The sequence below is a fragment of the Pelobates fuscus genome, chromosome 12, assembly GCF_036172605.1.
Source record: "Pelobates fuscus isolate aPelFus1 chromosome 12, aPelFus1.pri, whole genome shotgun sequence".
Classification (NCBI taxonomy): Eukaryota; Metazoa; Chordata; class Amphibia; order Anura; family Pelobatidae; genus Pelobates; species Pelobates fuscus.
The window spans coordinates 95,585,581-95,602,566 of record NC_086328.1 but is presented as its reverse complement, the minus strand read 5'-3'; the positions used below and the strand labels follow the sequence as shown (position 1 = coordinate 95,602,566).

At 41.0% G+C, this 16,986-nt stretch overlaps 1 protein-coding gene and 1 long non-coding RNA gene across 2 annotated transcripts in view; one reads left to right on the top strand and one right to left on the bottom strand.

Moving 5' to 3' along the window:
• Positions 1-16,986, bottom strand: part of LOC134578261 (uncharacterized) — a 550,797-nt gene that overhangs the window by 74,396 nt on the left and 459,415 nt on the right. The gene's annotated exons all lie outside the window — the stretch shown is intronic.
• The window catches only part of SLC25A22 (solute carrier family 25 member 22), a 46,312-nt gene that overhangs the window by 9,292 nt on the left and 20,034 nt on the right, over positions 1-16,986 (top strand). The window contains exons 2-5 of the mRNA XM_063437992.1: positions 7,486-7,581; positions 9,907-10,032; positions 13,768-13,823; positions 14,098-14,188. Of these exons, the coding sequence (XP_063294062.1) occupies positions 7,562-7,581; positions 9,907-10,032; positions 13,768-13,823; positions 14,098-14,188 (293 nt within the window). The 5' untranslated portion in view covers positions 7,486-7,561. The remainder of the gene's footprint in view (positions 1-7,485; positions 7,582-9,906; positions 10,033-13,767; positions 13,824-14,097; positions 14,189-16,986) is intronic.

Genomic DNA, 16,986 nt, shown 5'->3' with positions numbered 1-16,986 from the left:
AGAGGACAGAGCTTATAATAATAATAACTGACAGAGAGCCCAGTGTCATGATACCTGTTCCGTCGATCACAGAAGTGACATTTCTTCTGTGTTCCTATAAACACAAGATGTTCCCCCACTCATCTCTATCTTCCTGGTGCCTTGTTCTAACATCATTTATCACATGAAACCCTTTCATTTGTCTCCTTTTATATTGTCTGCCTATGTGGTGCTTTTTGATCAGGTGTACAAACTTATGACATCAGAGCCTCATGTAGCCAATCAAAACCCAGTATAGGGCATATATACTTCCTGGTTGTCCTTGTTTCCTTGCTTTGTCGTGGTCCCTGTTACCTGACATTTTCCTTTACTGTGTATTGGATTTACTGTACTCTGACCTCACACTTACGTCCTCAGTGAAGGATCTGTGTGATCGGACCAGATGAGCTAGCCATTGCTCCCACGTGCATCGATGAGCCTTGGGCACCCGTGATCCAACGCCATCACTAGTTGTCCTTCCATTTTTGAGAAGTACTAACCACTGCATACTGGTAACACCCCACAAGACTTGCCATTTTGGAGATGCTCTGACCCAGTCGTTTAGCTATCACTAGTTAGTCCTTTTCAAAGCCAGTCAGATGTTTTCACTTGCCTATTTTTTCAACACATGAAATTCAAGAACTGACTGTTCCCTTGCTGCCTAATATATCCCACCCCTTGACAGGTGCCATTATAATGATATATTCAACGTTATTCACTTCACCTGTCAGTGGTTTTATTCTTGTGGCGGATCAGTGTATATAGTGGTGTGGGGTTTCTACATATAATTGTATATTCAGACCTTACATACATGCATTTGTTGGGTAATATGGGGGATAAGTAAACATAACATTAATATTCCTGGCTTCTGCTTTAAATTTGTAATGATTTTTTTTCCAGGCCATGTCTCTGCTAATCTACTGCAACAATATTCATTGTCCCACTTTCTGGCTATTGTGTTCTTAAATTGCGTGTTATGCAAAAGAACAAATGGCAATGCTTTACGGAGTTTTATAATCTCACCGTAACACAGCCAGTGATTTTCCAACAAGGAATAGTCAAGGCTGGCAGGAGAAGTGGTGGGACAGGACTGGTGGCTTTTAGGGCTACACCCTAATTCCAATTTATGTGTCAGCATTGGCATATTTAGGGCACAGAGTTATGATGCTGTTGACTAATAGAATAATTGTAAAATCATGCAAGTTTATTTTTTTTCCTTCAATGCCCTTCACAGTGATTTGGGGAAAAATTTCTTTATCTGCCACAAAATTGCTATTTATTTGTTTACTAAATGGAATTTAAGTGTGTATGGTTTGTGTTTTTTATTAGTAGACCAGTAAAATCAGTAGTACTATTAATAATACATCAGTATACTTGGCTGTATTATAAGAATCCTGCCATTTATCAATGACCCAAATAGGGCCACTAAGAAGCAGATTTCGAGACTTCAGCCTGCTTTCTTTTTCTGGTGAAATTAGAGAAAATGTGGTAAAGGGTTAAACATGCCAATGTGCATGGCCGATCCTAGGGTCCCAGACGCCTGGGTGCAGAAAGAGTTTTGGCGCCACAAGTGGGCGTGGTCCCCTTGCTAACTCCTCCCCTTTGCAAATGTCCAATACAGACATGCATGTTTCTATGGCAACGCCTCCACCTCTCCATCTATATGCCCCACCCCTTTTTGTAATCAAACTCCCTGACAGTCACACATCCCACTGAGAGAGACACACTGACAGACACACTAACACACTCTCAATGACAGACACACTCACTGACAGCCACACACACACTGACACACACACTCACTAACTATAGTGGTTATGGTGTAAAAATAAGTTCTTATTTTTGTTTCCGTAATTTAGCAAGTGAACAAAGAAGGGCTTTAAAAATAGAGCTTGCGTAAAAAAAAAAAAAAGAGCTTGTAGCATCATTTAGAAACTCTGTCAGTCAGAGGGCTGGGAATTACACTCTCATAGAAGCTCATACCAATGAGCTAGTACAGTACGTCAGTGCTGACATAAGAGGGACCTGCGAGATTCTGCTCCCCGATAGCAAGTGCTTGCATTTCCAAATAGTGACATGTCTCTGTGATTAGTGTACTACTGTACATCAAAGGACAGATCACAAAATGTTAATGCCAGGAGTGATGGATTCGGTGTAGAATGCCTTTCTGGGTCTTGATCATCACTTTCAAAGACTATATTATTTTTAATAGGACCAGCTCCTTCATAAGTCCAGCCTGATGCAAGGGCATGTGATATATTTTTGCATTGCCCATCAACCTGAAAAAAAACAGGGTTAAGTGCAGATCCAAGCAGCAGGGCAGTAACAGGAAGAAAACCCATTGCAGGGACAGTGATTTCAGGATTAAAACTCACATCATTCTAAACCAAATTAATGACTGACGGCAGTTCAAATGGCAAATAGTGATAAAGGACCAAATTGGATCTTATATCTGACAAGTACTGTCCACAATGTCTGCATTAGTCAGTGTTCTATTCTGTAGGACAAATGTGCAATATTATGTGAGGCCATATATCTTTCCAGAGTGCACAGCTGGAGTAGAGGAGATTCTGGTTATATGACCCAAATTTTTCACACTGGAAGCCGTTGTCACAAGCTCACCCCCACCTGTGTGTGCAGCTTCATCCGGGATCAACCAAACCAATCACAGGGCAGATTACTTCTCCGCACAGACATTTAACAGAGGGGATAAGTATTTATATCCACCCCAGGGGACTAGAGGTGTCAGAGGAAGAATATTCAGGGGAACGACATTATAACCTGGAAATCTCTACCCCTCCCCCATCCCACCTTCATTGACCATGCCGCACTGTTTAATAATAATGAACACAGATACACTGCAATGCACAATACAAATATAAAAAATTATCCTGGGGGTAATTTTAATAGACTGTTGTGTGTATTACCATAGATCGCAAAACAAAAGAGGGAACTATAAAGTTTATTCAATGAGACAATAAATCCGATTATTACTATAGCACATGTTAGATTAACCTGCCAGTTCCGGTTTCCTATTTTATTTATTTTTATCTACTGTATTCTGCTTTAACTGCGTGCAACAGACATTTTGTACTCTTGTTAAATTCTGGTAATTTCAAATGCGTTGATCTCCTGCAATTAAATTCAACAAGCTCTAAGGAATTGGTTGCTTGATTGGATCATCTATCCTCTTTGGGTGACTTTATTGGCACCCGTGAAAAGCTATGCAGCCTGTGACTGATTGACTCGAGAGCCAGGTTGGGAGACGTGGGCTAGTGCAAAAAAAGGCATGATTCAGAATTGGACAGCAGGCAAGCAATTCTGCCCTCAGCAGTTACTACATTTTCTGTGATTATTATTAATATTTATAAAGCGCCAACAAATTCCGCAGCAATGGGTGGACTAACAAACATGTATTTGTAAACAGACGAGTTGGTCGCACAGGAACAGATGGGATTAAGGGCCCTGACTCAAACAAGCTTATATTCTAGAGGGAGTGGGTATATCTGACTGTCTGTCTGTCTATCTAATCTCAATACTATTAAATAATGAATAATATCAGTCCTATCCACAAGGAATTAGTCATTTTGGTCATGGACATATCTGAGCGTTTTATGTTGCTGTGTATGCAGGTTTAAACTAAACATTGGATGTCTCTGGTATGTGTTGTGTGCCAAAGGGCACAAGATTAGTGAAGCTCTTTTAGTTTTTGAGAATGACTGTGAACAACTTTTTTTTGCTCCTGTATGTATATTTTATGTCTCCAATCTATTGTAGTCAGTGCTTTCTCTTCCTACTGCATTGTGCTGCACGTTGACACTTTATAAAGGTATGTACCATTCTCTAGATTATCAAGAGATCACCCATGAATGTTGATGGGTGAACTCAGACTACACTATCTAGTGATCAGAGATGGTTACATGTCATCAAAGACAAATGTCAATGACTGCGAGGAAAGCTTGTACGTGCGTTTAAAACAAAGAATATCCGGGCACGTGTTTTTTTCTTATGTCTGCAGAAAGATAAATATTGTACTTTGCATCATTATAGACTACTGCAAGTTGCTTTTGTTCATCATCTTTTACTTGTGAGGCTTATTTTCGGCACGTATTGACTCACTGAGAAAAGTGAGGATGCTCTTGGGTACCAGATGCTATGGAGGCGGTTTCCATAGCAACTATTTCTTAGTGCGTCTAGAGTAGACAATAGATATATTTCAGGGCAGAGTCTGGTGCTATAGATAACAATCACGTATCATGTTTGGTCGTAAACTGTGCAAGATTAACTATCTGATCACACCGCTGTCTTCTGAGAGGTGCCAGGCCTCGGGTACCATAAACTCTGTAATTCTATCAATATTGAGTTAAATGTTGCAGCTACTGTACCAAGCATATAGAATATGGAGCCTCATGGGCATTTTTGTGGCACTGTGGATCCTAGGCACAATGTATTTTACATTCTGTAAAAATAATGCCTCTAATCCCAAGCAATCATGAACACAATCAGGCCTAACGATAACCTACCTCCTGAAGTTATTCTATTTAGGGTGTCATTGACTTTGTACACATCTTTTCACCTAGACGTACAAACACACAGAAGTGTTGTTAAACAATGGTATTTCCAAGATAATAGCACTCCACCTAAGCCTTTTGAAATCATTTGTCATATTTGCAATGCGAATTTTTATTAAGCTTTCCTTTTGCACCCAAATATTCCCTTCCTTCAAGGGTGTTACCAGGATGCATCCTGTTTATAGAGACACTGTGCTGTGTTAACCATTAAGGATCTGGTTAGAGAGATTATTTCCAATTCTCAGTTAATTTTAATCAGGTTTTGTAAATGTATCTCGGTTCGGTTCGCCTAGATTTCGCAATTCTCTGTTTAGTGAATAATTTCTCCTTTGACTTCGAGTTAATGTATTTGAGGTCGCAGGTAACAAGTAATAATTTGCACAGTCTTAAATTGTTACAAAGTCCAATCCCTTTAGATTGCAAGCTCACAGACTATCTAACTAAGCAGTTTGTATAAAAGTGCTTTAATGGCTAGATCTCACAGGTAGAGCTCTCTGTACATGTTGTATTGGTCTGTGTATATTGTAGGTTCTACCCTAATTGTACAGCGCTGTGGAATATGTTGCCGCTTTATAAATGCCAGTAATACATAAATAAAATGAACTAGTTGATCAATTAATCATTCACTTCTTTTCTGAGCTCGGATGTGATTGATAGTGATTGTATTCCAGCAGCTGGGGAGCCGTCTGTGTGTGATCAGCTCATATAGGGTTACATTTACAGGAAGCTACAGCACTTCCCCAAAGGTTTTCAATCAATACGTCTCCTTGACCACCGGCCCCGCCTATTTCAGAAGTGTTAGCAGCCAATGAGAGATCTCTTTCCATAGCCTCCCCTGTCCCTCCCTAAAGCTGAAGGAGCCAATTGGATGAGGCTGTAGTATGGGCAAGCTCCTGGCAGTAGTAGGACCTGGTTTGAAAGAAAACTCCCATATGTTAAAATTAAAAATGTTACTTCTCTTTCTTTCAAACATGTTCCCAAATGGTAATGGAATGATATGATGTTGGCAGCTGTATGCAAAATGAGTAAAAATTGTGTGTGTGTGTGTATATGTATGTGTGTATATATATATATATATATATATATATATATATATATATATATATATATATATATATATATATATATATATATATATATATATATATATATATATATATATATATATATTGTATATAAACACATCTATACACATCTCTATATATTTATTTTCAAATAGTTTATATTAAATAAAAATAAAAAGAGTGTTAGGGTATTGTAGGGGTTAATGTTTAGAGTAGTGTGTTAGGGTAATATAGGGGTTAATGTTTAGGGTAATGTAGGGGTTAAGGGGAGAAATTCATGTTAGGGCAGCACTGCCCAAATCCTCTGCCGAACATTAGTGGGATTTACAGTCCCAGGCGGCAGCTGTTTTAGGTGCCATCTCTAAAATGACAGGTGTCACTCAGCAGTGTAACTCCCATTAATCACGACATGTATATCCCAGGTCTGCCTTTTATTAGAGCCCCCCAGACTGCACAGGGCTGATCCATGAGAATACCAGCAAATATGACGACAGCATTCACGCAGTACGAGATTTTAGAATATAATGGATATGACATACATACATGTTATCAGCCATGTTATGTTCAGTTTTACATGTGAAAGATGTGCCACGGCAGTATAATTTCATGAATGTATGACCTCTCATTTCCTCGTCGTGTCTCTGTAATCTTTAACACTCAGCACTTCTCCTCTTAATGTTCATCCTCTATGTGCTTTCTTTCTGCTCAGCAACCTGATGGCCCTCTGTTTATGCCCATACGGGGTAGTTTCTCTCAACAGGCTGTGGCATTAGGTTTCATTTCATGAAATAGCTATGCCCAAATAACAATAACAGTGCCAGAACAGACCATGTGTGTGTGTATATAATGAAAGGTTTATATCATGTGATTTTCATTTTATCACAGCCCTGCCCAGCTCACCCTGGTACACGGAACACAATGTGTTTGCTCTTACTCACGTGATCGCAAAGTTACAATCTCTTGGCAAGTAACCCCTTCAGTTAAATACACTTGAAACAACGCTTAAAACCCTTACTTCTTAGATCACTTAAAAAAACACTCCAAACACCATAACCACTACAGACCTCACAGTGCCTGGCACCGTCCCATGGTAAGTAGTCAAACCATATTATTAAGTTATCACTTTCCTTGTCCTTCCCGGTTACCCCTGGTTACATCTCCTGCATCTGGCCTTCTGCACGATAATCCACATTGCTTTACAGAGCTAAGCAGGGACATACAAGGCTTCACTCATTGCCTGAGTGCGCTCAGCAAGTGAGGGTGGTCCTGCATTTGCCATGATTTATTCTATAAAGACATCAGACATAGACCAGACATGGTGCTTTGGCCCAGGGTTGTATCAATGTGAGGTGTCAAACCGCACTCAAATCTTTATTTCTTACTGCAGTCTGTAGTTGTTATGGTGCTTGAAGTGTTCCGTTAGGTAATTGCCCTGTTGTACAAAGCAGCAGATTTGGCAATGCCACCTGCCACATTTGTTTCAATATAATACTCTCACTTATATGAGTGGCTTTTACAGAGAAAAGCTATGATACCCATCTCCCAGTGGCCTGCAGAGTGTTACATTCGTACCTTTTCAATTGCTTTTTTAAACAATAGCTGCTTTGTCACTCTTCTAATGGTTTAAAGTAGGTGCTTCTAATGTTCCTTTTCAAGTTTTAAATCCGAATAGAGAACCCTTTGTGATTCTCAACAAGTTTGCAGTCAAGGCTGTGTTGGGGGCGGGGGGGGGGGGGGGGGTGACATCGATTGCGGCATTTGAAAAGGTTTTGTTTCGTGAGCCAGAGAGCAAATTGAATTAATATTTTTTTGAAATTCTTTTTCCCTCTCAGGATCTGCCAGACCAGAAGGAAGACTCGCTGAGTTTAGGAGGAGCTGTGACGTTTATCTGGAATCGTTTGAAATTAAATGGCTGATAAACAAATCAGGTGAATGATTGCACGGACGTGAATGTGGAATTCTGAAGGTTTCATGAGTCTTTGCAGAGGGAATGACTTGCATCCTTGTCATTCTCTCACCTTTCAGTAAAACAGATCAATTCCTAAAAAGAGCTATTACTGCCAAATTGGAGAGCCACCAATCTTGCTATTGCATTACATAGAAACCATTATTCCAGGTTATGTTGAGGAGAGAACCTTGATTATATTCAGGTATGCTATGCATTCTGCATTCTGTCGGGCAAGACTTCAATGTTCCACCTGGCAGAATTAATTTGTGGAATCCATTCATTCATCTTGGCTTGGACCTCAAAAGACCTGCAGTGATTAATTATATTTAGAGTGTTCATTTTTGCATTAAGATTATTGGGCCCACCCTTTGACAGTGTAAGAAAAAAAAAAAAACTTTAAACCAGTGCTAGTCCGTTCTTGCCACGGCAGTTGCTCATCATCTTCTAAGATCATTAGTGATGGTTATTTTATGCAGATCCAATGCTCCTCATCGAGAAGCATTATCCCAGTGCTTCTCATAGAGACGAATGGTTAGCACTCAGTGTCCTCATACTTGGCGCGATGAGACCAAAAGTGACGATGAGACCAAAAGTCTTCACTATGAAGGGTTTCTGATGTCTGACAGCTAATAGAGGCATTCTCAATGACAAATGTAAACATTGCCATTTTTAAAAGTATTCATGTGTACATTTGTCAGACTGCAGGGATAGGGTTTATGCAAAACAAAATACACTAAAGTAAATTCTTTATTGCTATAGGTCAATAAAAACAATTTTGGTTCGGTGATAGAGCCATATAGAACCAGTTGGGATATACATTAAATCGATTATACAGTGATAAACTGAATTAGCAGGTTTTTGAATGTGATGTGTCTCAGGCCACATATTCCAAGATTCATACCGTAATTCCGTTTCTGTGTAATTTGCCCTAGATCTGTGTCATCTTATCCATACACTAAATGAGGAAAGACACTAAACGGTTAACCAAGCCCAGAAAGGACAGAGTTCAGACGCTATGTCATTAAGTGCTGACACAAGTGGAAAATAGTGAAAATGTCACTTTTGTTTCTTGTCGAGCTAAATTGGTTTAGCTGCTAAGATTGAACTTTGTAAAACAGGCAGATCTGAACCCTGAGTGCATGATAGTATGTGTGTTTGTGTGTGTTTTCTGTTAGTGTGTGTCTCTCTCTCTCTCTCTCTCTCTCTCTCTCTCTCTCTATCTCTATCTCTATCTATCTATCTATCTATATCTATATATATATATATATATATATATATATATATATATATATATATATACACACACACACACAGTGTTTGGAAAGAGTGAAATTTCATTGGTTTCTAGGGATGTTTTAATTGAGCAATGCTATAAGTAATAGTTACAAAGATACATATATAAACATATACACAGAACAAATATTTGAACAGTAACAGTTGTTATGGCTCTGGTTTGATTGTAGATACTTAGAAGTAGTTCCTTTCAGACATTGCTAGAACAGTTTATGGTTTCTGAGCTCTGTACGAGAAAGCCTCCTCATTTTTTGGCATGCTGTGGAATAGAAAGTAACAGTGTATGTAACAGATTACAGCAGTATCTTCCCATACATTTTATTGAAGTAATCCCATCTCATTGTGATAAACCTCTGGGAGTGGTTCATGCAAAGTCAGAGTCCAATCATTTACTGCTTTTCTTTCCCCGCTATTCTTTACGTACAGCGGCCTCACATTGGCCTATTCACTAAACACCGAATTCTAGTGAAAATAAATCTAAATGCCAAAATTCAGACTAAAATAGCCAACCTGGGAGATATTTTCAATATCTGCTGCTATTGTCTAAAATTTGCAAATCGGTTTGGTGTATAATCTATAATGTCAATGAATAATTAACGCTCTCACGAGTAAGTCCAATAAAATGTGCATGATGTCTACGAGTAGGGACACTTTGTAGCCCGGAACGCTGCGTATTGGTTAGGTTTCCTGTATTTGCTATATTTCCTTCTAACTTTTGATTACGCTATATGCTTATATTGGGCTTGCTGCTGAGCTCATTTTAAAAAAAAAAATTTACCACGACATCGGCTGCTCAAAGAGAAATTAGTCGGTAATATTATGTTTAATTTTGCGGTGGCTGTTCTGGTCATAATTGGTATTTAAAATGCAGAATATCAAAATATACAACACACTCAGCATCTGTTCAGCGTTCTGTCGTTGTGAACTGATAAGCTACGTTAAGAAGTCCGAAACCCTGTTATATCTCTTGCGTACATTCTTACTAATTATAGTGCTATTTTTCGGTTTACAGTTTGCCTGCCAAACTTATAAATGGAGGAATAGCTGGACTGATTGGTGTGACCTGTGTTTTTCCTATTGACTTGGCCAAGACTCGACTACAAAACCAGCAAAATGGCCAGCGTATGTACAGCAGCATGTAAGTAACGTCACTGAGGGATTGGGTTACTTGGTCGGTCACATCTAGTCGAGTTTTTGTGCAATATTCCTTAAACGATTAGCAATCGTGCAACACTCCAGCTGTTTTCGAACAGCTGTAACCAGTAACTGACCACAAAGAGTCTCAAGGTGTGGGTTCTGCCAACCTCCTTGAAGTGCCAAGCAGCAGAAATGGAAAGCACTGTAAGTAATTAATCAGATAAGGTCATGCAATTTCCAGTGCCCAAAGAACCTTCAGCAACCTTGATATGGAGGGAAGGTGATGTGGTCTTTGTTGATGGTCGGTGAAGACTGTATTTGATTCACTGTGTAGAGTGCGGAGAAGTCTTGCTCTAGTGCCAGTCCTTGCCTTTTATTATATTAATTTCAATAGCAAGCCATCTGGGAGCACTATGCCTACACGACAGTACGGAACATTGACAATCTTTATCTATATCTTTTAATACAACTGTCTCCAAGTTTTGTGAGTCTTGGCAGCCTTACTACCACGAATCATGAAACTCAGTATATGGGAGATATCACTTGTGAGGATTGTACTGTGATGACCTTTGTCAAACTGTGTAGATTATTTTCTAACACTTTATCATAATTCGTCCTGCTTATCACTCCACAGCTGCGTAAATCCTGGACGCAGTCCAATCACATTTTAAGAACAAATGTTGTTTATGAATGTTCTCACCTTCCTCTCTCTCCCTTGCTGACCTCTACAATGTCCTTGAAATTAGCAACGGGAAGTCATCTGATGTTCTGACCACACTAAGCACAACAATTGATGCTGAGTCGGCAGAGAGTCATGATAATGTAGCAAATGCTTGACACTTGGTTACAGTGCAAATACAATTTAACCCTATTACTTGGGCCAGTGCCTATGGAAAAAAAGCATGGTAAAGAGCATTAAACTGGTAATATAGCTTTAGAAACAAGAAAATGCATGGTTCTGTCAGGTTATGTTAAATCCGTTATCCTTGCAGAATAAGAAAAAAAAATATTATAAAAATAATTATTTACCGTGAATAATGTAAACACTGAACAAAATAGAGCACCCAAAACAGCTGCTGCCCAAAGAACATAGCTGAGATTAACCAGCCAAGAGGTTAGACTAAACTGTTCTTTAACGCTGTTTCTCTCCCAATCTGGAGGAAAGGGCAAGGAAACAAAATCTCCGCTCACTTGCAATTGTGAGTAACTGTTAAGGCCTGGCTAGTAGCATAAGACTTCAAATTGTAAGCGTTGTGAGCATCACTTCTCTCTAAATTAACAGGGTTATTCAATAAAATAGAATTAAACAGAACTTGCAATAAAGAAAGCCTAAATAGGGCTCTCTTTACAGGAAGTGTTTATGGAAGGCTGTGCAGGTCTCATGCAGGGAGGTGTGACTAGGGTTCATAAACAAATGGATTTAACTCCTAAATGGCAGAGGATTGAGCAGTGGGGCTGCAGGGGCATGTTCTATACACCAAAACTGCTTCAATAAGCTAAAGTTGTTCAGGTGACTATAGTGTCCCTTTTTTTTTTTTTTTTTTTGGCATTTGAAGTATTCTGCACAATTTTTATATAAATTAGTTAGCATTAGTGTTATAATACTGCCCTTTTTTTTTTTTTTAAACATATTAAACCATCGACATTTTGAACAAATGCGCTATGTAAGAATACAAATATTAATTAATTCTAAACTGTGCCTGCTGAGCCAGGCTTGCATCACATAAGAGTTAAGCGGAGCGTGCATAGTTGTCAAACATTTAGTGGCACTAACGCCGCCAAGCGGACGGGTAGGACGATTATCTATTGGGGGCTGTTCCAGAAGACTAAGGAGCGGGAGCTACCTCTGGGAAGTGGCACTCACCACAACTGGTGGCCTGTTTGGCAGGGCGGTGAGGTGACATTCCAATTTGGTTAAGCCAATTTGGCGGGTTGTAATTAAATTGCTAGGCTGTTGTAGCCTTATTTGTGGTTTCGCGTTTCCACGGTAGGCTGTTGCAGTATGGCAGGGGGACGGTAGGCCTTCTCCCTGTCTGGGCAGCATGCCACCCGGTGAAGGGCCATGTTACTGCGGTCAAGCTGAGATGTAGCTGGGTGGCGTACGGCCCTTATTGCAGGAATATGCCCTGTGTGGGGGACAAGGTAGTTGCGTAGTGTGGTCGCAGATGGGAAGGGGGGGGGGTGCGATGGGCTCTGTCCTGGTGAGAGTCAGGGTGGCGAGTCAGTCAAGGAGGTGTTCCTATATCGGGTCTGGTCCGTGTGGGCTATTTGTGGGCAGTGGGTAATTGCATCCTAGTTTGGGCGACCCTTTAGTCTAAGAGGTCTTGGGGTAGTGGGAATACATATATTACACATCACAGAATTGTGAGGAAAGAAAGAAGTGTAAACCAAAGTTCTCTTTAGCAGACAGTCCGTGGCTGTATACGGATATCTGGAGCTCTTCTTGGCCGTTGACCCCGTTTTCAGGTCTCAGCTCTGTCAGGCAGGGTGGCTTGTGCGGTCCTGGGAACAAACTCCCGGATTCTTGCCGGGTCCAGGCCAGCCAGGCTAGGCTCCCCATTCGCAGCCGTCGGCATAATACCCTGGGCCTTCATGAGGGCCTCCAACTCCCGATACGTTCACGCCCTGTGTGTTGCACCTTTAAAGGTGAGCAGGATGGTGTGTGGTTGGCCCCACCTGTATTGGATGTCCCGGTTCCGGAGCACTTGCAAGAGGGGTCTCAGGGACCGTCGCCAGCTCAGTGTGTGTCTTGTGAGATCCGGAAAGACCTGCAGCGTCGCTCCTTCAAAAGTTATCGGAGTCTTCCTCCGGATAGCCGCCAATAGTGAGGCCCTGTCCTGCAGGGATTGGAATCGGAGGATGAGGTCAGGTGTCATGTCCTGTGGGGCCTCTGCTGGTCTGGGGAGGCGGAACATGCCATCCAGTTTCATGGCTTTGGCCTGTTTAGGAGGGAGGAAAGCTTCCATGAACCGCCGTATGAAATGAGGTAAGTCTGTAATCCCCTGTGATTCCGGTACTTCCCTTATCTTGAGGTTGTATCGCCTCCGGTGCTCTTCCAGTGCATTGATTCTGCCATCTGTCTGCTGTAGTTTGTGTTGTAGGTTTTCCAGACTTTGTTCTACCGCTGTCAGCCTGGCAGTGTGGTCGGTGTTGGAGGTTTCCAGCTGGGTGAGCCTCGAGGTGTTGTTTTCGATCGCCTTTCTGAAGTGGGCCATGTCACCCTGTAAGTTTGCTCGGAGTTCCGCGAGCATCGCCTTTAATTGTGAAGCCGTGACCGGTTATCTGTCTCCCGCTGTTGGGAGGGTAGGTCCCGTCTTTTTACTGGAAGTGGCACTGTCCCTCAGTCCTGGGGAGGATTCCTCCGAGGAGCACGATGAGCCCTCATCAAGGAGCGCCATCTTGTCCCACGCGGCCCTCTGCGAGCAGCGGAACAATTCGCCAATGTCATGGCTTACCGGGCTTTTGTCAGCCTTTGGTCGCTTGTTTTTGCGCCCCATGCTGTCAGGCGTATAGTAGTGGAGTTTAATTTACTTATTTCTTTCGATTTTGCAGGTTTTAGGGCAATAGTTTGCAGAGCACGGGAGAAGTGCGACTGCTCTGGTTCGCTGCTTGGCTCCGCCCCACTATAGTGTCCCTTTAAGGACAAAATTGCCAAACTGGAAGCATGCATTATGACAATAATTACCTATATATATATATATATATATATAATTTTTTTAATGTATTTTCTGTTTAGGTCCGATTGCCTCATTAAGACAATCCGTTCCGAAGGATACTTTGGCATGTACAGAGGTGAGTAAAGAACAAACGTGTATTTGGAGATATAGTTTCAAAAAAATAAAATGGTGACCTATGCAGCGTTTGTTCAAGTGCGATATGGACAATGTTAAAAAGTAGTATTATAATGCAACACATGCAAAAACACTTTTTTTTCTTCCAAGAAAATGAAAACTGCTTTTCAAACAAAAACAAAAAACTTTAACTATGTGTATTCTACAGTATAGCTATATGCATGTACATATCCAGCTAAATAACTACATTATTATTTTTTGCAACTCCCATGCAGGTGCGGCGGTCAATTTAACCCTTGTTACACCAGAGAAGGCCATTAAATTAGCTGCAAATGATTTTTTCAGGCAGTTCTTGTCCAAAGATGGGTAAGTGCCAAGAGAATCTATGTACAACACAACTTAAATAATTAATTATGAAATACATTGTCTTTACATCTTCTACCTAAAGCAATTCAATGGGAAGGTTTTGTGGTGTTTGCGTGTGTATGTGTACGCACCCACACATAAAATAGGTGACGTAGACACACTGACACGTGATGATTAACATATGATTCTGCATATACGAAAGTGACACTCTAAGCACTATATACATTGCAGTAACAGACATCCATGTTTAATGAGGTTTCCGGACACCCGCACACCATGTGTAATATCCCGGAAATCATACATACAATCTGACATTCAATGTGTGTGCTTGATTTCCAGGATATTACACATTCTAAATGACCTCTACTCATTACCCACCTTATGGGTATTGATCCTGAAAAGGAGCCAGGTCTGGGGCCAAGCCCTTTAAGAGCCTGACCAAGCCCCTGCAGTATCTGCCAGCTGTGAGGAAGTGGTATGTCATTTCCTCCTAGCTGAAAAAAAACAGCCGCATGGGAGGGAGGAGAAGGAGGCAGCAGCTGGAAGAGGAAGCTGGAGGCGGCACCAGAGCAGGCAGTAGGGAGAGGATGGAGTGAGCTGCTGCTGCTGCATGTTCACTCCCAGCAGCCTCAGCCCAGACAACAAAAGCTAACAGGTGGCTGCAGTGTATGTCAGATTGTGTGTATATGTCAGATTGTGTGTATATGTCAGATTGTGTGTATATGTCAGATTGTGTGTATATGTCAGATTGTGTGTGTATATGTAATAGTGTGTATCCGAGTGTCTTTGCCGGTGTATGTACATGTGTGTTTGTATATCTGAGTATGTGTCAATATGTATATCTATGTATGTGTATGTGTAGTGTTGGGTATCTGTGTATGTGCCAGTGTGGGTATCTGAGTGTCTTTGCAAGTGTATGTACATGTGTGTTTGTATCTGTGTGTATGTGTCAATGTGTATATGTGCCAGTGTGGGTATCTGTATGTGTGGTGTGTGGGTATCTGTGTGTAAATGTGTGTCAAGGTGTGTGCATGTGTCCGTATGTTAATGGTGTGTGTGTAAATAGTTGTGATATGCTTTGTGTAACTGGGTTTGGGGGCAACATGTGGGGGCGTGCATGGGGGGTGCAGCCACCTCCCTGAAATGGGTTTTGGTATGTTGAGATGTCTGCAGTAAACTGTAGTGGTTATACTGCTTACAAGGTTATTTACCAAAATGAGAATTCCAAGTGAATTCATAGAAAATTTCAAATTGAGGACAAGAGCAGCCGAACTGAAAGCAGAGCTGAATTAGATTATTTTCCAGTTAGACTATTTTGACCTTTTAATTTCTCACTTTATTGAGTAACCCTGTTAGTGTCTCTTTAAAGAATCAGAAGGCGATAAGAATAGTTATGAATAAGTACAAATGATCAGGCATACAGCTAACCCCATAAAAAATATAATAATAAGAATAGCTATCCTATGTTTCCCTTAAAGGGAAACTCCAGTGCCAGGAAAACAATCTGTTTTCCGGGCACTGCAGGTCCCCTCTCCCTCCCACCCCCCACCCCCCAACTTACCAGAGGCAGCGACGATGTCCCACGTCACTGCTTCTTCCTCCGCCGCCGCTCCTCCCAGTGATTGCGTCGGCCGGTGGGCGAGACGGATCCCGCCCACCGGCCGGGGAGACCTAGTGCGCATGCGCGGCAATGTCGTGCATGCGCATTAGAGCTCCCCATAGGAAAGCATTGAAAATGCTTTTCAATGCTTTCCTATGGGGAAATGAGCGACGCTGGAGGTCCTCACACAGCGTGAGGACGTCCAGCGACGCTCTAGCACAGATTGTCTGTGCTATAGAGCAGGAAGTGCCCTATAGTGGCTGTCTATTAGACAGCCACTAGAGGTGGAGTTAACCCTGCAAGGTAATTATTGCAGTTTATAAAAAACTGCAATAATTATAGTTGCAGGGTTAAGGGTAGTGGGAGTTGGCACCCAGACCACTCCAATGGGCAGAAGTGGTCTGGGTGCCTGGAGTGTCCCTTTAAGGTACAGCTATAATTATTATATTATTGATAGCTCCCTTCAATCATGACTTTATGTGTATCTTACCCCTGTGAGACTGTGTATGTCATAGTGCACAGTCGCATATCATACGTATCGAGGAAATATATTTGCAAAGTTAAGAGATGAATAGAAAGCATAGAAGCATATCCAATAGAAATGTGCTTATATATAGTAAGTATCGTGGAATACAGCTTTAAATATGTAGAAAATACATCTATAACAGGGTTATTCAGTAAAGTAAGAATTAAAGGTGAATTCAAAGTAAATTTCCAATCTAAGGTCTAAATGCAAAATATTCTCGAAATCACAGAAGCTTTAATTTCGGATATTCTGGCAATAAATTTGAAATTCACGTATAATTCTCATTTTGGTAAAATACACTGTTTTCTTTATTCCTCCTCCCCATTAAGCACTTGTAGGTTTAATAGAGAACTGTTACTTATCTGTAAATACACTATGGAATAAAATTGATCAACCATAACTTGTGTTGTAGGTGAATTTCAATGTTATTTAATAGTGTAATTCCATATGATGCCCAGTTTACGTAAAAATGTATGTTAAATATATAGAAATGTACATTCCAATCCAGTTCATTCTTGGCACAGGCAGGGCACACAATGCATTACAATGTTGTTGTTTCTACTCTTCTACTCCTATACTCTGTATACTATCTCTGTTATGACTGACGGGTGCAAATTACATAGTTTAAAATAATGATTGACAGGGAGCCAAGATGGATGTCCTCTGTTCCAG